At 36.6% G+C, this 26,494-nt stretch overlaps 2 protein-coding genes across 4 annotated transcripts in view; one reads left to right on the top strand and one right to left on the bottom strand.

The window, feature by feature from the left end:
• The window catches only part of LOC129272319 (uracil-DNA glycosylase-like), a 16,077-nt gene extending 3,603 nt beyond the window's left edge, over window positions 1–12,474 (bottom strand). Inside the window, exons 1-7 of one of the 3 annotated variants that reach the window (XM_054909468.2) lie at window positions 12,249–12,474; window positions 9,227–9,454; window positions 5,792–5,887; window positions 5,454–5,508; window positions 3,271–3,313; window positions 2,165–2,253; window positions 241–419 (exon numbers count right to left, since the gene is read on the bottom strand). In XM_054909468.2, the coding sequence (XP_054765443.2) occupies window positions 241–419; window positions 2,165–2,253; window positions 3,271–3,313; window positions 5,454–5,508; window positions 5,792–5,887; window positions 9,227–9,454; window positions 12,249–12,329 (771 nt within the window). In that variant the 5' untranslated portion in view covers window positions 12,330–12,474. Of the gene's footprint in view, window positions 1–240; window positions 420–2,164; window positions 2,254–3,270; window positions 3,314–5,453; window positions 5,509–5,791; window positions 5,888–9,226; window positions 9,567–10,453; window positions 10,538–11,949; window positions 12,107–12,248 lie in introns of those variants that run through there. The other 2 variants (XM_064107681.1, XM_064107680.1) reach the window with 2 other exon arrangements.
• A 12,021-nt stretch (window positions 12,475–24,495) lies between these two features.
• The window catches only part of LOC135156225 (transmembrane prolyl 4-hydroxylase-like), a 15,917-nt gene continuing 13,918 nt past the window's right edge, over window positions 24,496–26,494 (top strand). The window contains exon 1 of the mRNA XM_064107966.1: window positions 24,496–24,865. Within this exon, the coding sequence (XP_063964036.1) occupies window positions 24,701–24,865 (165 nt within the window). The 5' untranslated portion in view covers window positions 24,496–24,700. The remainder of the gene's footprint in view (window positions 24,866–26,494) is intronic.

The raw sequence follows: 26,494 nt of genomic DNA on the forward strand, positions 1-26,494 counted from the left end.
GAAAGGCCTTCACAGATGGCTATGTGTACTGAGTAATCATTAAAAAAAAATGATAAGCCTTTAAAATAGAGCTACAAGATTTTGTGGCAGATTTGCATTCAATATAATTTGGGGAATCTTGTAAGAGGAGTGGCATACTAGCTAAAGGGGCGCATCTGCTAATCACATTCCAGTTGCAGTGATAATACTTTATGGAGGATATTTTGCAAGTTTAGGGGCACTCCGCTTGCTGCTACTCACCGAGTTAATAATGCTCCCTTTCTTCTGTGCATAGGATCCCCACAGCATGAAGACAACACCGTTGAGGTTTGAGTTGAGCCACGCTATCACTGCCGTCGTGAACTTCTCCCAGCCTTTGTCCTTGTGTGAGTTTGGGTTGTTGGCTCGTACGGTCAAGACGGCATTCAAGAGTAGTACTCCTAAATAACGAAAAATATAATATTGTCTCCTCATAGATGAAAATAATTCCTAAAAGTTTGGGTACATCTATAATATTCATATAAAACTTGCAAATCATTCAATCATTATGAACCACATCACAGCAACAATTTGCTTATGTATGGCCAATATGACCTCGACTTACAGGAAAAATTTGCCAAGATTCTGTCAGAAACCTCCTTTAGGTCACCATGGGCCAAAATAGAAGTATGATTCATTGATGGGTTAGCTACTATAAAATGCTGCTGGAAGAAATCTGTATCCACATAATTTTAATAGTTATTCTATGTGATTGAAAGTGATCCTGTTTCCCTTGACAAACTTACTGTTAATCACTTTTAGGACAAAGTACACAGCTAAAGGGGGAGGGGGGTACCACAGAATGCTAGGAATATTACACCTGTAATATATAACAAGTGGAACGCCTCTGGCAGTCTCGCCTGCATTACGCAATTTAATATAGCAGCAGTGCTAACTTTGAAAACTACTATAAAATAATCATTCACAAAAACATCATTCATATAATGACATAATACCACGTTCATTGACCATAAATGACATTTGAACGGAGACTTCAGACTGTCAACTACACCCATGTCCACATTTCATTCACTCTATCCATAAACTTTCAAAGTTATGATGGCACTTCAACAATTACCCCAACATGGCCTAAGTTTATTGACCTTAACTGACCTTTGACTTGGTTTTGTGACCTGAAACTCACAGGGGATGTTCAGTGATGCTTGATTACTCTTATATCCCAAGTTTTATGAACTAGATCCATAAACTTTCAGAGTTAGGATGGTAATTCAACAAATACCCCCAACACGGCCAAAGTTAATTGACCTTTAATGACCTTTGACCATGGTCATGTGACCTGAAACTCGTACAGGATGTTCAGTGATACTTGATTACTCTTATGTCCAAGTTTTATGAACTAGATCCATAAACTTTCAGAGTTAGGATGGTAATCTAACATATACGGCCAAAGTTCATTGACCTTAAATGACCATTGACCATGGTCATGTGACCTGAAACTCGCACAGGATATTCAGTGGTACTTGATTAACCTAATGTCCAAGTTTCATGAACTAAATCCATAAATTTTTAAAGTTATGATGGTAATTCAACAAATACTCCCAACTTGGCCAAAGTTCATTGACCCTAAATGACCTTTGACCTTGGTCATGTGACCTGAAACTCAGGCAGGATGTTCAGTAATACTTGATTAACCTTATGTCCAAGTTTCATGAACTAGGTCCATATACTTTCTAAGTTATGATGTCATTTCAAAAACTTAACCTTAGGTTAAGATTTGATGTTGACGCCGTCGGAAAAGCGGCGCCTATAGTCTCGCTCTGCTATGCAGGCGAGACAAAAATTGGAACATATAGATGTTAATTTATATATTTGCTACCTAAATCATGATTTTTTTCTTCTCATTCACCCTGTAGAAACACTCTCACAAAAACATAATCTTTGGATAGATTAAAATTTGGGGATTTCTTTTGTCTCAAACTGGGTGTTCATAATAGTACATGATCCGACATTTGGGCCCGTTGGACAGCCCGTGGCATGCTTGACTATATCCGAGTAGTCGAGAACAATTTTTATGGCAGTCTGGTTTACAGTACTAATTTGATGTCACAATGAGGGCTCAACTTGTATGCATGTATCATAAAACATACAAATTGGCTATGCTAACAAAACAGAAAAAAAAGTGTACCTTGTTTAGACCAGCCGATGAGGTGACCATGTCCAGGATGTTCAAAGCCATCTATGTCCTTCTTCAGACACTTGTACATGTTCTCAAGACTATAGATCAAGAAAAAACCAAAAACAGTTACTCAACTAGGCTAGGATTTAGAAATAGTTATGCATAAGATTAAAAAAAATCACAGCAAAAAGAATTAAAAAATGGAAATCTTATGTCTGTTTCATCCATTATAGATTGGGAATCAATCTTATAACGTACATAAAGATTGTCAGTTTAATGGAGAGAAAAATGTCTGATATGCCTCATTATCATTAGACAAATATTATAATGGGAACATACCATGTGGGCTGGGACCCAAACAGGCTTTCCACCAAGTAGCACTATTCGGAATTTCCATTTTAGATCAAGTTTTAAATGAAATTCACCTTTTTAGAAGCTGAAAAAATAAAAATTTGATGTGTAGGACAAAGATGCCCCTGCTTAACGCAATCAGAAATTAATTCAATATGATTGAACTTAATATCGTGCAGAAACCAATATGCATATATATAATGAAAATTTAGATCTTTGACCTAAAGACTCGCCCTTTCCATAATAATCTATGACAGTCAGGTTATTTGATGTGGATAATCCCTTACTTACTTCACCTGTGGGCTGCGATTTCAAACTTGGGCTATTTTAGTGTCATCTACCCAGACACCAAACATTTTTAATATCTGGTAAATATTTCCAAAGTTATAATGCGGAAACCAACTCACATATATAGTGAGCTTTGACCTGTGGACTCTGATTTCAAACTTAGCCTGTATTTGGTGTCATCTAACCAGACACCAAACATTTTTAATATCTGTTAAATATTTCATAAGTTGTAATGCGGAACTAACTCGCATATTTAATGAGCTTTGACCTGCGGACTCCGAATCCGAAGTTAGCCTGTATTTTGGTGTCATCTATGTATACACCAAATTTTTTAAAAATCCATTTAATATTTTATGAGTTATTGCGCAGAAACCAAGTGGGGGGACGGACGGACGGGGGCAACGCTTAATGCCCCCTGCGGACTTCATTTGCGGGGGCATAAAAAGTTTTTTGAAACGGAAAATCACAGAACCTACCTTGGGGGTGGTTTCACTCCTTTTTGCACACTGAAGCATAAACCTGAAACAAAACAAACATTGGAGAGAAATTAATACTCATCAGAGCTAATTGGATGTTTTTATGGTTCTTGATTACAATGCATGATGTAAAATAACTGTGATGATTAATAAACAAAAAGTCCCATTTGAAGCAGTCACTTTTTGCAACATTATTGCTCTTTTAAATGGCACTCAATCTAGTAAAGGTACAAGAAAAAAATTTCATCAGATAATATTTCAATAAAACAGTGGCGTTTAATTTAACAAAACTAAGCTTTCAAAATACATGTATGCACTGCAGCAAGCTATCAGGTTGTCAAGAACAACCTCGAGTTTATTATAGATCTTTTTAGAAGTTTGAAAAACCATTAAGTTCTGATTCAGCCTACCAGCTTGAAAAAACATTCAATTCTCCACCCATTAACATTGGCCAGGTGCAAGAATCCCACCATTGTTGTACATGACCTAGCAACAGGAATAGAGCACAATGAGTGAGGTGTCAAAGATAATAAAAGATCCACTAGGGATGACTGGCATACCGAGCTACATTCATGAATTCTTTCCTTCTCGTATACTTGGAATTAGCATACCTTTCTGGTTACCAGACTGGGAAAGCTTTCTTGTGGTCAAGAAAAAAACATGTTTGAATTGAATTTGAATATGCATTGTAAACCTAAATAATAGACAGACAGTTCATTGGGTACATCCAGGTTTGAATATTCATAGCCTGCTGGTGCTTCCACCAGACGTGCTGGAAGTCTACTAACTCTATCAAAAATCAACGTACTCAAGACAGGTATATAAGGGAGGTTTGTCTGAGGCTCGAGTGTGAGCAGTCGAGCGAGCAAGGCCAGTATACAGTGACACATGTAATCAAGATCATTCATAACATCATCATATAAGCCATGTACAACACAAGACTATACAACATGCCTAACTTCTAACCTTTTCACTGTATACTGGTCTTGTTATTATCTATTTATGCTGGCCGTTTTTCGCCAGCACAATGCTAGTGGGGCTGCGTTTTCGACTCGATTTCAAGTTCTTATCTATCTTGGAACAAATCTTACATTATCAAAAGTCATAACTGAAAATGATTACATTTAACCATTTTCAAGCACAACTGCTGATGACAAATGTCCTATGCCTATCTCATCTTTTTCCTCCATTAGATAGAATTCTCACCCTCGGTTATTGACCAAAAAAATATATTACACACATTTCTAACATTTTGAAATATGATAAATATTTGAACCCGAAAATCAAATCCAAGAGCCAAGTTAAATTTGAAATTGATCCGTCTCGTGAGAACAGCATGTTTTCAGTAACATGTAACAACAACTATAACCTCTGACCTTGTGACCCCACGCAAATCCTCAGTTGCCGATACATACAAACATTGTACATGAGCCAAGTTTGAAGTTGACATTCTGGTGTCTATTTCGAACAATAAAATATGGATTTAAAGATTTTTTTTTTTTAAAGGAAATGACAAATCGTTTTATAACAAGAATGAGGAATTCAAATGTATATAATGACCTATGCAACCTTTTACCTCATGATCCTAAAATCTAACAAGATTATACTCCCATGTGAGCCATGTTGAAGTCAAACCCTACACTAGTTCTTTAGTTATATACATACTTTCTGGTGTATAATGAACTCTGTCACCTTTTTCAACTTATATGGCATGAATACATGAAGTTTGAAAGTGGTCCCTTTATGCTTCTGCAAGAACAATGGGTGATTTCAAGTCAGGGGTTGGCCTTGGTGTTGAAATTTGGATTGCTTCTCCCCTAGCTCCGAAACTTATTCAGAGTTTGTAAAACTGATCCAGATCACATTATTGACATCTCAACAACTAGTGAGTGACTTTTCGGGACCATCTTCATTTTATGTTTGGTGTTATAATCATGTAACACAAACACCAAAAGGTCAACACAGAACTTGAAATCGCCCAATCTATTCAAAGTATGACCACATTGACCACTGACATCATTGCCACTCCCAAATGCATACATAAACCACATGTTGAAATGTGGATATGTACATCGAATGACCTCTGTGACCTATGACCTATTGCTGAAAATTTAACTGGTTTCCAATGATATACGTTCAAAATGTTTAATTCATTGGGATGGCTGAAGGGCTTGACCACTCACCGTGTGCTTGACCAGGTCCATGGTAAGGATCTTGACCGAGGATCACTACCTTCACCTGGGAGATGAAGAAAGAGAGAGAGAGGAGAAGATAAATAATGTGTAACATACAGAAACATAAAGACAGAATGAAAGGTAGAAAGACACACATACATATAAAGTGGGTGTGGAAATGTGGGAAGGAGAGAAGGAGAGAGAGAAAGGGAGTTATTGCAATCTGAGACTTTTATTTTCATTTATTAGCTGTCTTTTGTTGGTATGTATATCCAGTTTTCCTGCTTTAAATAAAAACAAAGTGGGGGGGGGGGGGGGGTGGGGATGGAGGGAAGTGGGGTACTTACATCTTTTATATTACACGTCTGTGTCCATGAAAAAACCTGGTGTGCCGGTGGGTAGATAGTATGGCTCCTCCGTTCAGCAGCGACAAACTCTTGCAACTGTTAAAAAAAGGAATAGTAATAAGTAAGAGATTTATCATTGTGTTAAAGTAGACAGGAAATTTGGCCCTCATGACAGCACCATCACCCCTAAAATTCCCCAAATGAAATGGTTTGGGGCAATCATCTTTTCTAGAGTTGCTCCAAGATCTGCCGCAAACAATATTTAAGAACATTTAGAAAATAACTATTCTACATAAAGGGCAGAATATTTGCACTGACTGCATAATTGTTTGTTGCACAAACAGTTGCACCTCTGAATGAAAGAAATTGCCCCCCTAAATTTCAGAGAAATCGCCCTTACTTGTAAAGGAAAAATAGCCCCTTTTATAAAGAAATTATTTCCTAACCTAAAACATCTAAGTTCTTATCGACCTTGGCCTAAGTAATCAAAATCGCAATAATATCACACTTGTAAGCCTAAACCCTAAATCTCCCTAAAGGTGGGGCAAATGGGAATACAGAGGCTGAAAATAAGGACGACATGGCAGACAGATTCTCACAAAAATAGAGACACGGAGGTAGATCAATGCATTCCTCAAGACCCCATGTTTTCACTCTTACCTGCACAGTTCCTGAGACACTGTTTTTCAATCTGCCAGATATATAGATCATAGGTTTTGGATACAACCATCATTACATATATCCCTGAGTATTCTAGATAGAAGATTGGTCAGTTGGTGTTCACATGATCAAAAATATACACAACAAAAAAAGTAAGTCCCCCCTAAATCAAATTGCTGTAACTTTTGAACGGAATAATTTTTAGATATGATATTCCGTAGGTGGTTTTCTACACTCATTAAGCAACTCCTGGGGAAAAATAAGATTGATCGATTGAGTCATGCATGAGTAATTAAAGATTGAATTAAAAATGACCATTTTTGAAAGTCACAAGAGTCGTTTTTCAGATTGTGCAAATACAAAGTTGGGCAAATGTTGTCTTTAGGTGAATTTTATGGTGTTATGCTGTTTTACTATTCATCATTTAGCCACTCCACACACAATTTTGATATCAATGTTCATGGTTGAGTAAGCACAATGTATTGCAGGGGCCGCGGAAGCGGGGGGGGGGGGGGGGGGGGGGGGCTGGGCGGGGAGCTTCAGTCCCCCCCCCCACTTTTTTCCAAAAGTATGTAAAAAAATGTATAAATTACCATACGATTGTGATTTTTTGCATGGTCAGCCCCCTCCCCCCCCCCACTTTTAAAAACCTTTCCCCGGCCCCTGTATTGTGACGTATCATCATTGGGGTTTATGGTAGTATCCTCTGCAACTTGTTAGATCATGTTGAAACTTAAAAATGTTGGTGGCTCCCCCGATTATAGGCCCCTCCCCCATTTTAAAATTCTGGACCCACCACTGATTTGTCCATAAATTAAACTGATCATGAGAAATTGTTAGGAAAATAATACATTTATGCAGTATAAAGAGTATTCATTCCTAAGTTTTCGAATGTGCTCGCTCAACCATGAAAATGTTTAAAGTTCGGAAAGTGTGTGGTGATAGAAATGATGGATGATAAAAACAATAGCAATTAAAGTCTTATTTGAAACCGAATTTGCCCCCAATATTCACTTTATTACCCTTTAAAATGAGTCTGTGACATTGAAAATACCAATTTTCCCACTTTGATGCGTGCTCACTCATCCATAAATAGACAAATCGATTTCATTTTTGCACAGAATTCTGCCCATAGGTTGATAAACATTACTGCCAAATGACATTGCTAAAGACAGCCGTGAAAAAAAGTTCCACCATATTGAATAAGGGGTTACTTATTCTTAAACATGTGCACCCATAATGTACACAAGTCTATGAGAGACGAAGTAAAAATTTTAACAAATACAAAATGAGGGTTTGTTTCATGGATGGTTTTTATTACTTCTGCCAATAGTTATTTCATGAAACTTCGTACATGGCTTCAGAGTAACACTATCCGAAAGGCGCGCACACCAAAATAACCATTCGATACTACACAGAGTGGGGCCAAGGCCTTGAACTTTCTTCTCATTTGCATAATTTTCGAATATTGTGTGCTCACTGATGCATTAAACATCGGGATTTTCATGAAAATCAAATCAAATGAACTATTCAAGGAGGTTTGTGACAGATATCCATAGTAACAAATTGCATTTTTTCCAATAACGTAAAAAAGAGCTAATCGCATTCCACATGTTCATTCAAGCGTGGATATTTAATTAAACGCCTTTGAATCATTGAAGCATGTTAATTGGTCATGAAAATAACGAAATAGTTGAGAAAATATCATTTTCAGTTCCCAAAATGAACCAATACTTGCCTATTATATTTGAAAATCGTATTTTTTGTTTTCAATAAATGTTCATTGAACCGTGAAACGATGAATATTGTTGAAGAAAGTCTTCCAAAAATAACTGTCATCATATTCTATCATTTTTATTGATACAAATGTGTAAAAAATCCAATTATAGCAAATTTGGACTTGTGTTTATTCAACCGTGAAATTTACCAAAAAAAGTTGTATCGTCTTTTAGAGAGAACCTTTTATAAGCCTTCTGACTATTTTTTATGATGAGAATGTGGAATTAGTTCCAATAAAATGGAATCAAAGTCATGATATTTGGCTTGTGACTTTTGAAAAGTGACATTTTTGCCTTCTGACGGTGCTCACTGAAGCATGAAGTGAAATACGTCCATAACGTTTACTCAGAGGGTAGCTTATAAAATTACCTACAGGCTCAAGTAAAAATATATTAAAAACTCGCATTGGTTCGGAAATTATTGATGTTTGTTTAAGGGGGGACTTACTTTTTTTGTTGTGTATAGTTTTCACTATATTTTTCAGGGGAAACCAAATTTTGTTGTTGAGCGTGCAGTTCTGCCCCGAAATTCGGGCACAGTGAATCTTTGCGTTGTCTCTAGTGGGCAAATCTCACAATGTAGCAGTGTACAGACTGATCAAGCACAGTGGCTGATCAAATTTGGTCTTGAATGGGGATGCAGTCTAAAGGCCATGTCACATCATTCCGTACGTGTTGCGGATGATTGCCTGCAAATCACCCGCAACAAAGTTTTGAGTATGTTTGAGCTTTTCTATGTTAGACTTGCATGCGCTTCTGCGGACAACTGCGTGTGAGATGAGTGCCAGATACTGTCAATGCGGGCAACTTGCGGGTAGCAAAAACAGTTACCCGCAGGTCACACGCAAGGCTTGCACAGAACGATGTGAAAGGGCCTCAACGAGGAAAAGATTACCGCAATTTATTGTTCAAACCAAAGAAGGGATATAAAACAAATACTTCCTAAAGCCCAATATATTTTGTATAATAAATTAATAATCAAACTGATAATTCTTACTTTGATAAAATACGGCTTGGAGAACTCCGATGACAAAGCCTTCGCCCAAGAAGCACCGATGCCTTCTGGTCCGTTCTTGACACCATTGATGGGGGATATCTCGGTCTTCTTCATCTTAAGCTTCTCCAGAGCTTCCTTCTTCTTCTCCTCCATCCGTTGCTTCTGCTCAGGACTCAGTCCAGAAGGCTTGCCATTATTCGCATCTTTGGCTTTTTTGGGTGATGGGCTCTGAATTGAAAGACATCAAGATCACAAAGGCTGTTACGATTCAAAATTACAATAACTGTTTGATGAAAGCTCCCGATTTCATGGTCTTTGATTGGATGACAGCAAATTTGTGCTAGAAGCTTTGCAAATCTTATTTTATGATAAAGGCCAATAGCATAATCAAGGTTAGACCAAAAGCTTCAGTCTCTGTATTTGGTTGTTCTGCTGAACTGCGTTGGCTCCACTCACCAATAGCAAAATGTTAGAAAATGTTAAACAAATCCCCAGAAACGACGGTTATTCCTGTCTAAATCAAGGTGTGCAAAAATGAATGTGTGACAGGTAATTTTTTTGGAAATATATCATATGGAAATCCCTTTTTGTTGTATAGTAATCATTAATCCTTCTACACTACTACTATAATTACTAAACATGTATAAATTTGTATTCAAAAGTCCCATGCCACAGGCACAGGACATTCTTGTGCGAGGTCTGTATAGTATCACTCACACTATTTATTGCACACTCGATTATTTGACGAATACAAGCCACATTTTGGTATGTATCCAACTTTTCCCTCCTAAAACTCTGAGATATATGACTTGATATAAACCTTCTTCATATTTTTTTCAATTTTACTGGAGGGGACATATATGGAAGTATTGCTGCAATGTTTATACAGCGGGGTGGAAAATAGAGATTTGGTTGTTTTGCCTTTGGTAAAAAGTTCGTTTGCCATCTTGCACTGATTACATTCCATAATCATGATAATGGTTAGTTTTAGTTGCCGGTTTTTCTAGTTCAGGCCAGCTGTGTTTGGAATGTGGTATTGAAGGAATTAGTATTTTTCGGGCCTCGATGGATTTGGAAGAGTTGAATTGAATACTGAATTAGAATTCATGGGTTCGTAACGCGAAGCAAGCCGGATCCCAGGAGTTGACTGTGCAAAACGAGGGAGACACGGGACTGGGGTCTCAATATAATCTTCATAAAATGTGGAAACAGAAATTATGCACTTACCACGATTACCGTATATCAAGTATCGTGACAGTACTGACACACACAGTCAGACGGCAGGTCCCAAGAAAGTGGCTTCTTTCATCCAAGTGATATTCATGACTTGAGATGTTTTGCATATTTAATGAGCCTGATGCGGACCAAAACACCTCTTTTCATTCGGTCATTGCTGCTTTAATTGTGCATCGAATTTCATGAATTTGGTGTTATTGTAAAGAAGAAGAATCATTCTTTCAGGTCATGTGTTTGAATTTATTCAAAGATTTTGTAATATAGGTTAAAATATTGATCTAAAATATGCTACAAAATAATTATTTTCACCTGACAAAAGCTGCTATTTTCACACTTTATTTTTGTTTGAGCCCAAATGATTTTCAGATCATGATAAAGCTGAATATGTATGCTTTAAAATGATATAGATTTCAAAATAAGAATTGGTTTAATCGGGTCAAGATCACACTTTTCATTTGCCAAGTACATAAAGCAGCTTGAAAACAAGAATACTGCACTCTGATTGGTCAGAGACCACACAGTGGCAAATTCCAACGGTTCCAGTGCCTGTGTTCATGGGAAGGTCACACTTCCCATGTGGTAATCTCCTCAAATACCCCGCGCCTGTTGTTCTGTGAACCTTATCCAGCCAATCAGAACTCTGGATTTCATGCAAGTACAAAATTTCAGAAATCTCGTCTTGTACCTTGGTGGGAAAAGTGTGATCTTGACCCGATTAAAAGGTGCCGGATATCAAGAGTGGCATTGTGAGAAAGTACTGAAGTTCAGCTTTATGGTGATATAGATATCATTGAGGCTCAAAATAAAAAGTTTTGCACAATTTGCAAAAGAAAACAGAGGAAGAAAATTCAGTTTTGAGGCACATTTTCAGGCCAGAAATTTACTTATTTAACGAAATATTGTATACAAAATAAATAACCGATATGAAAGAGTAACATTTACTAGCTCTATCTGATGGTGCAATAATATTTCATTTAACTTGAGGTTAAAACAGGTAAATTCTTAATCTTAGAGAAAGAAAATCTCGATTTTGCAAGGAGGAGGATTCAGCCACGAGATGATTTGGATGAATCTGGCCTTTTTGCTCATTAGCATAGCCATAGGGACCTGCGGTCTGACTGCACAAGACACAAATCCTGACATCGAGGCACAGACTGGAAGTTGGAACCTAAAAAAAAATATATAGCCTAGGATTAGGTCTCGATCGGCCTTTTTGTTTTTAATTTTGAAAGGAGAGGTATCGCGACAGTTTTGGTTTTTTGTCTTTTGAGGTTCCAGTCTGTCATTGTCTGTGGCACTGTGCCTCGCCCTCGATGTCCATGATGTCAGGATTTGTGTGTCACGATAGACCTTCATCCATTGTGGACGTGGTAAGTGCATAATTTCTGTTTCAACATTTTATTAAGATTATTATTGAGACCCCAATCTACCGGCTCAGTGTCTCCCTCGTTTTGCACGGTCGACTCCTGGGATCCGGCACGCGAAGCGGGCCGGAGCTCCCTGCCCTGGGTTAATCAACCAGGCACTGGCACTGCTGAGCTCGAGCCGAGGTACATGTACCTCGAGCGAAGTTCGTGCAGGCTCCACTCCACTTCACTACCGCTACACTACGCTTCACCTACCCGGGTAGGTGAAGCGTAGTGTAGCGGTAGTGAAGTGGAGTGGAGCCTGCACGAACTTCGCTCGAGGTAAGGTACTTGTAGCCCTCAGCAAATCGGAAGCAGCAGTAGCTCATTTTCCTGCCTGAGAATGCAAATGAAATACGGTATAAATCAATTTACAATACCTGTGTGTTTTCTACACTTGAAAGTGGTCTTTTGACCTGTTTTGGGCTGAAGAAAGCCGATATCTTTGACTGTCCAATCATTTTTGCGACTCAATTCACGTTTCACCTCTTTTCCCGCACACGTGCAACTCCTCTTGTTTTTATTATTCAATTTTGCGCGCCAAGGCCGGCCACGTCCACATGCACATATACATTTGAGTGATTTGACGTATGCGCCCAGTCCTTTGCTGTACCGGTAGATTTTTTTAATCGGACGGCTCAGACGGCCGCTGTCAAGACAAAAGTAGAAATATGATTACATACTAGTACATAACAATTCATACACAATGAATGATCCTATGACAACACCCGAAAAGTTACGTATTCATATTATTTATTTATTTATTCATTCATTTAATTATTCATTCACTTATTGACTGATTAATCTAGATTTATTTCATTATTTATTTTGTATTCTATAAGTTAAATCAGCTACCTTCATGATCTTTATTTTTACGTTTGTTTTTGTATTAATTGATTGTTCAATTAATAAACCAATTAATTGATTCGTTGTATTTATATTTTTACCACAAACTACAACAAAAAAAGTAAGTCCCCCCCCCTAAATAAAAATGCTATAACTTTTGAACGGAATAATTTTGAGATATAATATACAGTATATATATATTAGAAGAGCTGTTGGAAAACAATCGCATGCAGCCAAGATTACATTACATTTCTAACCCTGCAGATGAATAACCCCAGGCCCACCACAAATTCTTCTCGCTCGCTCGATCTTCTCGCTTGTACTGTGTTACAGCCCAACACCAAGCCAAAAAAGTCTACATCGAACTTGATTTAACGTTCACCCCAATGTTTTGTCACCCCCCCCTTCTCGCCACCCCCGATTGCTTTTCCTATTCAAATTCAAATTCGATCTTATATTTCCAAGAAGAACAAAAAACATAATACAAATTATACATTTATAAGTATATACATTCTATTATACAAATAAATTGATAGTTAACATAAAGAAATTTACATAACATGTAGGAATTGTTTTGGTAAATAATTTATAATAAATAAAATTCAGGATTTCAACGTAAATATTGTTCACAGAATTGTCAATTTTGTTATTCATGTTCACCGTAGGCCTATTATAGGGGTGGTAATCTGATAGCCATGGTTTAATTAAACCTGGGTTAACTCCATAGAGATTTGGTTAACTCAGACCACACATTTATGGAGTGCCACCTGTCAAACTCATAAAAGTTATTCCCAATCTTCTGTTAAAAGTTGTTAAAAATTGAGTGAAATTGAAAGAAATAAGAAAATACGAAAATATGAATTTTAATGCATTAATTTATACATTATACTGCTATACGAATATGGAAGAATTGTTCGAAGCCTGCATGCATTCCATAGAAGAGTGTGGTTAAACAAAAAATAGACTAGGGTTAATCCTTGGTTTAATTTATCAGAATGCTACCCTAGAAAGTTTGAAATTGAGTGAGGTAACCTTGACAACTACCATCGACCATCCTCCCAGGAAATTCCTTTACTGATGACAGGATCCCTCAACAAACCAGTGGCCCTTTTCACAAAACCAAATTTGCAATAACATGTTTAAAGCTACTGAAATCCTTCAATCTGATTGGCTGATAGTAAACTGCGCGTGTTTGTTGTTATAACAAGTCTTTATGAAACGGGTCCCTGGATGGAAATGACATTGGACAAATTTTCCGGAGAATAACGGTGCTTTATTTTTTATTCGATGAGTGATCTCATCTTTGGATTGTTTTGCGCCCGTTTATTTTTGTTTTGTCAGAATATAGTCAGGCTTTTGGTCCTTTTCCGATACGAACGAATTTGCTGGCGTGTCTGAAAAGCTGACATTGCGAAATCATGCTGTTGATAGGGCAGGCATATTATTCTGATCAGTTATGCAGCTTCAGTTTCTTCCATTATGTAGGTCACATAGGCCCTTGATTATGTTGTGGGTTGTTGGTTTCGAAAATAATTACTACATGGTTTTGTTGAGATTGTCAATTGTAAACTTTCTCTCTCTCTCACTTGACACCCCAGAACTTCGGCGAAACTTTATCAATTATTTTCGTTATTTGCATAATATTACTGGGGATCACACCCGATGGTCCCTAGCTGGACGTGTCCACTCACAGTGCACGCAATGAGCCAACAATTTTGAGGGAATCAAGACAAACATGGTGCATGGGCAAAATTATCAAAGTTCCGAGCGAGCCAAGCAAGCGAGCATTTTGACATTTTAATACAAAACGCAAATTTTGTGATATATTTTGGCAAAATACTCAGAAAATGATCAAATTTCGCGCATTTCCTTTTCGTCCTTTTTCCTTGTTTTTATTAGTTTTTAACTTAATTTTCTCTCTCTCTTTTTTTTTTTTGGGGGGGGGTCCATATATGGCCCCAAACCCCTCCCCTTACGGAAAATTATGTACTTCAACAACGACCTCTAGGAATAACAGAGCCATTATGTTAATGGCTCTTAATAGAGAAACTGTAATCCATCCTTATATTTTTAAGGTGTTTTTTTTATATATTTAATCTTAAAATTAATTTGTACGATGTATTTTGTTGTGATTTTTATACGGCAAATAAAACTAAACAAAGACGACGAAGAGAGGAAAACCCTGCACAACATCGAGATTTAGACCCTTAGCCCCCCCCCCTCTTTGATATGCTCATCACTTATGTACCATCATTTACAAAGATCGAAAGTTTGACCCCTATTCCTACAAAGGGGAAGTTCACCCTCACAAAAAGTTTATTGTAAAAATAGCAGACAAAATGATACAAAAATATTGATGGAGGTTTAAGAAAAATCATGTACAAATATTAGAATTTAATTTTTTTGATTTGTTACGTCACATGAACAATGAAAGGTAATTTTCTGAAAATAATCAAATGAGTTTAATTGTACCTGTACTATATCAACAGACAAATTATTTCACACCCGCCCTGAAATATAAAAGATTTTAGTCATCATGAACCATTAAAGGTCAAGTCCACCTCAGAAAAATGTTGATTTAAACAATAGAGAAAGATCTAACTAGCATAATGCTGAAAATGTCATCAAAATCGGATGTAAAATAAAGAAGTTTTGACATTTTAAAGTTTCGCTTATTTTTCACAGAACATGCACAACTCAATGACATGCAAATGAGAGAGTCGATGATGTCCCTCACTCACTATTTCTTTTGTTTTTTATTGTTTGAAATGTAGAATATTTCAATTTTTACAGATTTGACAATAAGGACCAACTTGACTGAACCATAAAATGTTAATGGGATGGCATTTCCACGTGTTCAGGGAGGAATTAAACTTCGTTTCAAGGACAATGAGGAGACTGAATGGGAATAAATCATGATTTCATAAAATGAAATACAAAAGAAATAGTGAGTGAGTGATGTCATCAGTCCCCTCATTTGCATACCCACCTGGTGGGTGTTTCATAAAGCTGTTCGTAAGATACGAATGACTTTACGCACGACTGGTGATCCTTTCTTGTGCTGTGTGATATCCCTATGTAATTGTTTATGACCTAAGAACATGTTCCAGTCGTGCGTAAAGTCATGCGTAACTTTACGAACAGCTTTATGAAACACCCACCAGGATGTGCCCAGAACTTTGTGAAATTAAGCGAAACTTTAAAATGTCATAATTTTCTTATTTTACATCCGATTTTGATGAAATTTTCAGTGTTATGCTTGTTGGATTTTTTCTCTTTTTATTCCAATCAAATTTTCGTTGGGGTGGACTTGTCCTTTAAAATCTATGCATTTTGATATTACCAAACATAATTATTGGGCAGCTGCTTGTATCGTACATCACAGATAAAAAAATTAAAATTCCAAAAAACTTTCTTAATCTTTTATGGATTTTCCTCAAACCTTCACGCCACTGGCGGATTCAGGGGGGGGGGGGGGCACAGCCAGCCCCCGCCTCCCTTTTGATGAGAGGCTCAATTAAAATTTGTAATGTAAAAATGCCATTAAAACGGAAGTGTGCCCCCCCCCCCTTGAAAGTGAAGACCTTTTTTTTTGCTCGTCAAATTATTCCTCGGGTAAATGTGCCCCCCCTTTCGAAAAATCCTGGATCCGCCCCTGCTATGCTTCACCAGTATTTATAATGATTTTTTTTTGGCAATCTATACAATAAACTTTTCGTCAGTGTGAGCTCCCCCTTCAAATAAATCCTAGATCCGCCCCTTTTGGCAAGACGATTAGCAGATTAGCATGGAATGCGCATCAAGGAAACGCAATAGATTGGTTTGACTAACAGCTGTTCCCTCACTGTCATAACTGCAACAAATACATCCTTGACCAACGCCTTGACCGTCATCACAATCCCGGACCCGTTAACACAAAGCGTAGTGATTGATCGTAAGGCTGATTACTACAATTGATCACTCACACTTATCAATGCAATCGATCGTAGAAATCAGCTTTACGATCAATCGTTAAGCTTTATGTAACGGGGCACTGAACTAGAATTGTGGTTGTCGCTATACACACACACACCCTTCATGGGGGGGGGGGGGGGGGGGGTAGAGCACGAGTAAACATGTGAGTCATTATCTTAACGGACAGACGTTAACATAAACATCACTTCATGATATGATACTAAAGGAATATTAAATGGGTGAGGTCATTACGTTCCCTCATTATAACGACCAAGATGTGCATTATCCTGTTTTGCGAAATTAAGCGAAACACCAAAACTTTCTTATTCCAATTTTGACGAAATTGTCAGTAAGGGCTTACACTAACAACAATCATTGGCGTAAATCCGGTCTAAGCAGGAGGGGGGGGGGGATGACAGCAATATATTGACCTGAAAATTTTAATTTTTTTTTAAAAAACCAAGGGTTATGTATACGGGGGTATATAACCGTGTGTATAATACTATACCATCTTTCAGTTAAAGGCTCATCAAGATTTTTTTTCCAATTTCTTTATTGTAATGGATTTATTGTGATATAAAGTAATGAACTACAGTTAATATCAATAATGCGAGCGAAGTGAGTGAGCAGATTTTCAAAAGTTGGAACTTGGAAGACAGGATGACCAAAATCGTATTTCAAGGAGTGTGTAGGTATTGGAGAAATTCAGCGAGTGAGCGTAGTGAGCGAGCCTTGAAAGAGTTGTTTCCTTCGTTTACAATGATGTGCATATTATGATTGATTGATTGATAACGAATTTATTTCATTCCAAAATTTCAACAAGGTTACAAATTATTATTACAGCGGGGGGGGGGGGGGGGGGGGATTTGGACCATGAGCGCAGAGGCTACCAAAATTTACCATTAAATATTTTATATTCCAAGAGTGTAATTAGATGACGACAGCTTGATAAACAATTTTGTAAATTTGGCTCGCTCTCACTCATAAGATTGGGGAAAAAGTTATTTCATAGCTTAAAACAGTTCTGATTTCTATAACTTTTTGGTTACGAAGCTTTAAAATTGAAATTTTATGTCCGCAAAATGGTTTGCATGCAGACTTTTATTAGGGACAAATCTGGAGAAAAAAAATCGGGGGGGGGGGGACAAGAGCATTAGAAGAGATAGGTCGGGTGGTATAATACCAAAATTGCTCAACTGAGAAAACATGACGTCATCATCTTGTTGTACTGACAATGGTGCTGTCCCTGGTAGAACAAATCAAGAAAGAAAGGAAAAACGAAGAATGCATTCACCATGAACACTAAATAATTGGCACTGACATGACTGGGAGTTAATCTGATGCAAAGGAAAATGTTGACTAAAACCAAATATAAATATGTTTTCATAAATTCCCAGTGCCCCCTTTTTTTTGGGGGGGGGGGGGGGCAGCATCCCCTGTCACCCCACCAAACTTCAAAGTACGGCAGTGAAAACATGCTTGTGTCCAACGCAATACCCTCATCTCTATAAGAATTGAGATACATGTAAATTAACCATGTTGAATGTTTGGTCCAATGTCTCCTAAAATGACAGTACATGTATATCATAATGAAATATGTCTCGACATAATTATGAAAGTGCGTCGCCAACTGAGGGGGGGGTGGGGCTTTCATAAAGCCGTATTCGCAAGTCAGGCACGACCTTACGAACGACTGGCGATCCGTCCCTATGCAAAGATAATGAGACCATTTAGAAAATGACATGATATCCACTTTTTCGCTCATCCTTTCTTACTTTTCCTTCCTTTTTTTTTCTTGTTGGTGTTTTTTTTTTTTTTTTTTTTTTTTTTTTGGGGGGGGGGGCATGGTCCTCAACCCCCTACCTGTACGCCTGTGAAATCAAAGTGTGAAAAATATTTATTTCTCCATTCAGATTATCTATAAAAATTAGAGTTTTAATGTACAAAGATTGGATTATAAATGGGAATAACAATGACTTTGAATCTGGGCCCCGTCTTACAAAGAGTTACGATTGATCCGATCAATCGTAACTCTATGGAAATCCATCAGTGTCATAATTTTTTCTACGAAAAATTTGCACAATATCCTTTGTATGCAAAGAGAAGCGCAGTGAATTTTCAAGAAAACAATTAATGCATGAATATACATCATAGCTAGAAAATATTTTGAACAAAATTAAACATGCGTAATGGATGTTGATGTTGCTGGCTGTCCATAGTTGCGATTGATCGGATCAATCGTAACTCTTTGTAAGACGGGGCCCTGATATAGCACCGAAGAAAGAATCGTCAGTTGTTCGTAAAACCGTGCGCAACTTTACGAACAGTTTTGTAAAACACCACCCTTTCTGATCATAAAGGTCAGATGCGATGCATAAACCACGTATGATTGTTTGGACAGTATATATCTGTTTAGGCAGGGAAATGTCTTTCCTTGTTTATCGTTTTATCTATGCCAAGTTCATGGAAAGGAATTAGTCTGAAAAATATTTGTTTGCCTGAGTGGGAATAATAAGACTCAGAAATATAAAATTCTGACAACTGTACGTGCGGAGTGACAGGAAACATTGAGAGGCCCCTTTTTTTCTTTCTTTTAGGCCTCTATAAATTGTATTCGTTTCTGATTGCAGGATTTCACTTGAATTAAACCCGCCCCCTTTTCTATATCTGCATTTTCTTCAAAACATACAGTATCTATTGACCGTTTAAATTAAAATGATAAGTGAAAGTTATCGTAGCACCCCCAGCACCCCAGCACCCCCACTTCACAGGGCCATGCATGATTATCATCTGTTTGGAAATTTTGAGAGCTTGTGTTTGCTCTATTACAATAATGTGAATTTCTTTGCTTCTGTGATTGCATAATCGTGGCGTTGGCAAATGAACCAGAATATAGAGGAATAATAGTAATAATAATAATAGTAATAAAAATGATAATAATAGTAATACTACAACTTCTACTACTAATGATAATAATTGTAATGATAATAACAATAATAATAATGACAATAACAATAACAATGATAACAATAATCATAATTATAATATGAATGTGTATATATTGCGGGCATTATATAGATTTATACTCTACTCCGCTTTGATATTGTTTAAATGCTTCAAGTTTAAAATGATGATCTATATAATAACTTAAATGCTTCCCTAAACAGATGTGTCTTCAATAAAGTTTTGAAATGAAATATAGACTGCATGGGCAATTCTAATTCTAATGGGAAGTTGGTTCTATAGTTAAGGAGCTGCATACACTCTAATTTCCAAGGATTTAAAATAAATCCAGTACGGCTGTGACCAGCCGAATATTAGATTAAGATTTAAACCATTAGGATTTAAACATAAAGCTAAAAGATTTGAATTTGAATCATTTGAGATTTAAAAGTTCATCCTAAAGATTAAAAATAAATCAAAAATTTGGCTGGTCACCATTTACAGCCGATCTGGATTTATTTTAAATCCTCTGAATTTAGAGTGCAGTTGAATAAAGAAAACGTCGACATAAACTTATCATAAACGATATTAAAGTTCCCCTCGCCGTTATAGCTGAATGAAGCAAGCATCTTCAACTAGTCTTAAAGGGATGGTCCGGGCTGAAAATATTTATATTTTAATACATAGAGTAGAATTCACAGCAAAATGCCGAAAATACATCAAAATCGGATAACAAATAATAAAATTATTGAAATTTAAAGCTTAGCAATATTTTGTGAAAACAGTCGTCATGAATATTCATTAGGTGGACTGATGATGTCACATCCCCACTTTCCGTTTTCTTATGTTATTACTGTTATTACATAAAATCATAGTTTTTCATTATTTCATACATGTGTGAATATTATGTCTCCCTTATAATGAAATAAGTTGCAGCAATGAATATTTAATGCACTAAATCAGTTGTCAATCCAATTTTCTAGTTCTTGGAGGAAATTTTTTGAATAAACCTAATTTCATATGATAAAATACAAATGAACAAATGGGGATGTGACATCATCAGCCCACCTAATGAATATTCATGACGACTGTTTTCACAAAATATTGCTAAACTTTAAAATTCGATAACTTTGTTATTTGTTATCCGATTTTGATGAAATTTTCAGCATTTTGCTCAGTGAATGCTACTCTATTTATTAAGCTATAAATACTTTCAGCCCAGACCATCCCTTAAAAGGGTATCAAAGTTCCCATCACCTTTACCACAATGTCGGCGACAGAAAAGTTGGATAATTGGACAATTCTTTCACTTAATATTGTTTGTGTGATTCATTTCATATTTTTAGATCGCTTAATGATGGAAATAATTTCATCCCTATGAGGGGATCATCAGTTTTAAGTAACTGCAAGGGGTAAGTAAAACGTTGAACTAAACCGAGCGGGTTTCGGTACTGGTAAAATGATAGAGTCTGGGGTTTGGGAACCCAGTGAGGGGTCCGATAAATGAGCTCTCGTTGCGGTATTCGATATGATGAGCTACTCCGTAGGGGTCCGGTTAAGTTCAAGACATCTTTTGTTCATAATGTAATAAAATAAATCAAAACAACTTTAAATTAAGAAAGCCAAATAAAGGTATGATGAGATGAATGAAGACAAAGAAAAAAGGGGAGGGGTGTCATTGGGGGATTTTTATTTATAAGGAAACCGAAAATATTGAATAGATGGAGTGATCAAGAGGGGATACTTAGGGCGGATCCAGAATGGGGGGGGGGGGGGTGGGGATGGACAGCTCGGAACTGACGAAAACTGCAATCGTTTGTCCAGAGTCTAGGACGAAACTGCTGTTTTGATTCACCATTTTTCGACAAAGACTTCTTGGTTCCTCTTTGTCATGAAGGCATTTGACAATGCATCGTCTATGTTCTTAAAAGCGTTCTGCGTCGCGGCCCGAAACTCCCTATAATACTAAACCCGATTAACCTACTTTTGGTGGTACCCATTTTAAAGGTGAATACTTTGGGGTTTGACGCGTCCATTCTTCTGACTCCGTAGGAGGCACTTCTTTGTGAAAAATAAAATCAACTTTCTATCGAATAGATTTTCATCCTGCCCCAGGCTATACAAACACGGTATCGAAAAAGCAAATGTGTCGTATGACCATTTTAGAGTATGATGCGAATCATGAATTCATGCTGCGATGCTGACTGCAGATCATGATACAAAAGTGCACACCTCTGGCCTAGATCACCAGGGGCGGTGCTGCGGGGGCGCAGGGGGCCCCATTCCCCAAAGTTTGGTAAAATAATGGAGAAGAGTGAAGAAAAAAATAATGGAAGGGAAGGGGGAAAAAGAAAGAAGAATATCTGGAAGAGAGGTATGAGTCGTGTAACTTTATGTTATCCGGTGCTAATATTTGACGAAAAATGACGTCATGTGTATATAGGTCATCTTGTTCCCTGTGATTGAATACATCCTGGTGCCGCCCTCTGTCGATGATGCTGGTGGAGAAAGCGTTAGGTATGGGGGCACAGTTATAATTTCATTTTCAAGCATATCTTTCAAATCTACCCATTAGTTGTCCAGGCCTACATGGGTAAAAAAAAATGATATAGGATTTGTATAGCGCACATATCCACCTTGATATTTATAGGTGCTCAGGGTGCTCCAATATTACCCGGCTAACCTAGTCTACACTCTAAAAAATGTTGGGCAACATACGGTCCACACAACAATTGGTTAAAAAATTTATCCAACTCTGGGTAGTTTTCAACCAATACTGTGTAGTTTTCACCCAAAGCACATATTATTGGTGTAAAACTACCCAGAATTGGATAAAGTTTTAACCAATTGTTGTGTGGACCGTATGTTGCCCAACATTTTTTAGAGTGTACCGATTCCGGTGCGCAAAGCTTTTTGAGGAATTACTTCCGGCCGGTACCCATTTACCTCACCTGGGTCGAGTGTAGCACAATGTGGGTAAATTTTCTTGCTGAAGGAAAACAAGAGAACAAGGAGAGTAACAAGAGTGTAAAATTGGGAGAAAAATTGTAAGAGAGTAAATAAAAAAAAACAGATTCGACAAATATGTCGACGACGACGATGATTATGTTACCGATAATAATGATTACGATTTTGATGATGATAGTAATGATCATTATCTTGATCATAATAGCACACGCAAAAATCAAATATTAAAATGTAAAAGAAATGAGAGAGAGAGAGAGAGAGAGAGAGAGTGGGGGGGGGGTGGTTGAGACAATACGGACATATCTATATCTAAACATTTACCGCACAAGGTACCTCGCCTTCCACTGATGGGGGTAATTAGCAAATCATCATATTTGTGTTTTTATTGTTAATAAATTCAATTTTACTTATTTTCCCATCAGAATGTTTGCTTCGGGTATAGTGTGGATAGTGTTGATGTAGAAGATGGATCCAATAAACGATCATTATTCTGTATCGTATGGGCTATAGTTGAAACAGGGGGATGTTCTTGCTGAAAGATATATACTGTAACATGTAGCATCTGTGTCGACTGAAAACAAATTATGAAAATACAAAAGGGCACAACTGTCAAGGCTTATGATAATAAAGTGACGCCGCACTACTGTTTCATATCTGTTATTGTCATTGGTCTATAACCTTTCCATTGCGTGTGTTGATGGTCAATGCTTGGATATGACCAATTGGAATATAAATTATCAAGCACGCAGCTGTGCGTTTCTTCTGTCAAAGTCAAGTTGAGGTATTATACATATCCCTAGTCCTGTCCTCTCTTCTCTATTCCTGTCTCTCTTCCTCCCAGTTTGTATCTTGTCATTATTTGTCTCTTTCATTTATACATTATTATCTCTCTCTCTCTCTTTCTTTTTTTCTTTCTTTCTTTCTTTCTTTCTTTCTTTCTTTCTTTCTTTCTTTCTTTCTTTCTTTCTTTCTTTCTTTCTTTCTTTCTTTCTTTCTTTCTTTCTTTCTTTCTTTCTTTCTTTCTTTCTTTCTTTCTTTCATTATTTCTTTCTTTCTTTCTTTCTTTCTTTCTTGTCTTTCTTTCTTTTTGCATTTCTTTTTCTCTCTCTTTCTCTCTCTCCCTAATCTCTAGCCCTCTATCTCTCTCTCTCACACTATCTTCTTTATCTCTGTACTTTTTCTGCTCCATATAGTTTTGTTTAAAAAGTATTTAGTATCTCCCATCCTCTCTCCTCTTTGTGTATGTATGTACATGGCATTACAAAGCGGGGGGCAGGGGGCATTGCCCCCCCCCCAAATTATGAAAAATTGCACTCTTTATTGAAAATTTCAAAAAAGTGAGCAATAAATCCTTCAATTTCACTTTAGAGAATGCAAAATTGCTCCAATGACAAGCTCAGTCGCTTCGCTCCATCGCTTACGAGTTTCTTTGAATTTTTGTTTTATCATGCCCCCGTCTCTCTCTCCCATAATAATTCTGTTTTCTTGTATTTTATTTCCCACTTTTACCTCTCTCTCGCTCTCTATGTGTGCAAAGGTTTTCCCTTTTTATTTTGTCCCTTCCTCCCAATGTCCCGTCTTCCCCAACATATAGGGCATACTTCTCTAAACAAAAAAATATATTATGTCCCTTCCTTCAAACATGACTTACCCCTTTCTCTCTCTCGCTATGTCTCCCACATTTCTAAACGCGGTTGATGTTCAACTCGCTCCAAAATAATTGGCTCTGTTCGCTCGCAGATCACAAGTACTCAACAGTCGGAGCATTTATCGGGAAGCCCTCCCAGACCAGTGGAATAATAGTTCGTGTTTATATTCATTTCAGGAAATATCAACAAAACTCCCACCTGCATTTGGCTACATTTCAAATCATCGAAATGACATCTCCGGCCCGCATCCTACTTCTCCAGAATCAATACAGATCATCATTTCAGAACAAATGGGAACAAGCGATTCGAAGAGGCGGGCATCCCGAATTCCTATTACTCTAAAAATAGGCCTACCATGAGCAAGGAACAGTTTTGCGAGTGAGCCAGTCGATAAAGTTATCCGAACCTCTACAAATCAGCATTTCATCATCTTTATTAGTGCATTATTTATTCAAATTGGATATGCCATAACAATGGAACTTAACGTTGAACTATTACTGGCAGTATTTTCATGGATATTCTTCATCAATAATTATGTACTGTCGTGTGACGATGGATGCGCAACGGAAGGACAGAATTATATCCCAATAGAGGAGGTTCCGGAGCGGATGGTATTATTTCAATATCACCCGATTAAAGTGAGTCTATAATGATCTCGTTATATGATCATTACATACATCCATCGTTGAATACATACAAATTTTGCAGACATAAGAATGTGAAAAGTGGTTAGTTTTATCTTGGCCGTTGATATTTATTTCTATTATGAATATTCGTTCCTCCATCTGTCGGTATGAACTTTATCCAAATTTCTCTTGTTCACTATTAGCCCCTTCCACGAGAATGATATTAATTTGTTGCACATTGTTACTCCTTTCCTGTTTCTCAGCCAGCTAGCCATCTCCTGAAAAATAAGATAAATGTATATACATATATATATATATTTGAATTATTTTTTTTCTTTTATCCTCTTAATCGAGGTATTTATTCACAATAACATGTACATATATATACAAACAATAAAAAAAAAATCAATTCACTTCAATAATGCAATAATTTTTTGAATATCACATTTTTTCAAAATTCCGAACTTGCTTTTTTGTTTACATAAACTTTCTAAATAAATAATCATAGTAAGCTTGAATTCAATCCATAAAGAATTCGCATCATATCTTTTTCCTTTGAATATGCTTTTTATGTAATTTCGATAAATAACAAATTGAGCAATAACACAAAATAAATTACACATAACATTGCTGGAACTTTGCAGATCATAACCTATGATTAATGTTTTTTCATCTATAGAAATAGTAATCTTGAAAATATAAAATACCAACCTTTCTATAATTTTCCAAAAAAATCGAACATATTTACAATACAGTATGAAATGAAAAGTGGTATCAACTTCTCCGCAAATGTTACATGAGTTGTTTTCTACTACATGCCACTTATATAAATTGTCTCTTGAGGGTAAAATCTTGTTCAAAAATTTAAAACTAAATTGTCTAATTCTATTATCCACAATTAAATGCAACTTAAAATAAAATACATGGTTCCAACTAAAGGAAACTGGTAATGAAAAAAGATTAGACCAAAAAGAAACAATGCCTGGTTCTTCCGATACCTCCGAACATAATAAAGAATATATCTTTCTTGTTGGTAGATAATCTAGAGTTATTTGTTCTCCACTTTTTAATGAAATTAAGATTCGTTCACTTTTTTTTAATTCGAGTGGATACTTTTCCTTAAACAACTTATTCAACCAATAAACAGGGAAAGACTTTTTTAATTTAGCATATTCTAAATCAAATAAAAGCTGAGAAGAATAGACAGATTTATTTAAAATATTTGGTGCTAACCACTGACGATTTCTTATAACATCTTTAACCCTAATTATACCTGCATGCTTCCATTTCTTATATACCAACATACGTTTATTAAAAGTAATATTGCTGTTATTCCAAATGATTTCATTTTCAATGTTTTTTACTCCAAATATACCAATATATCTTAACTTAGACCAGCTACAAAAAAAATCATGGTAAAAACTAGGTATATTTGCTTTTGTACAAAGAAAATTCATATCTTTTGTTGATATATTGTATTCAAAACATAAAGGAATTTCACCAATCTTTGATAACCAATAATTAAAAAGAAATTTCCAACTACGTTCGCCTTGCTCTAACAACTTGCTTATCCACGAAATCTTAAGCGATTCAATTTTCGATTCCAAGTGGAATTATAATAAATATTTTCATACTTCAATA

Source organism: Lytechinus pictus, chromosome 12 (assembly GCF_037042905.1).
Source record: "Lytechinus pictus isolate F3 Inbred chromosome 12, Lp3.0, whole genome shotgun sequence".
Lineage (NCBI taxonomy): Eukaryota > Metazoa > Echinodermata > Echinoidea > Temnopleuroida > Toxopneustidae > Lytechinus > Lytechinus pictus.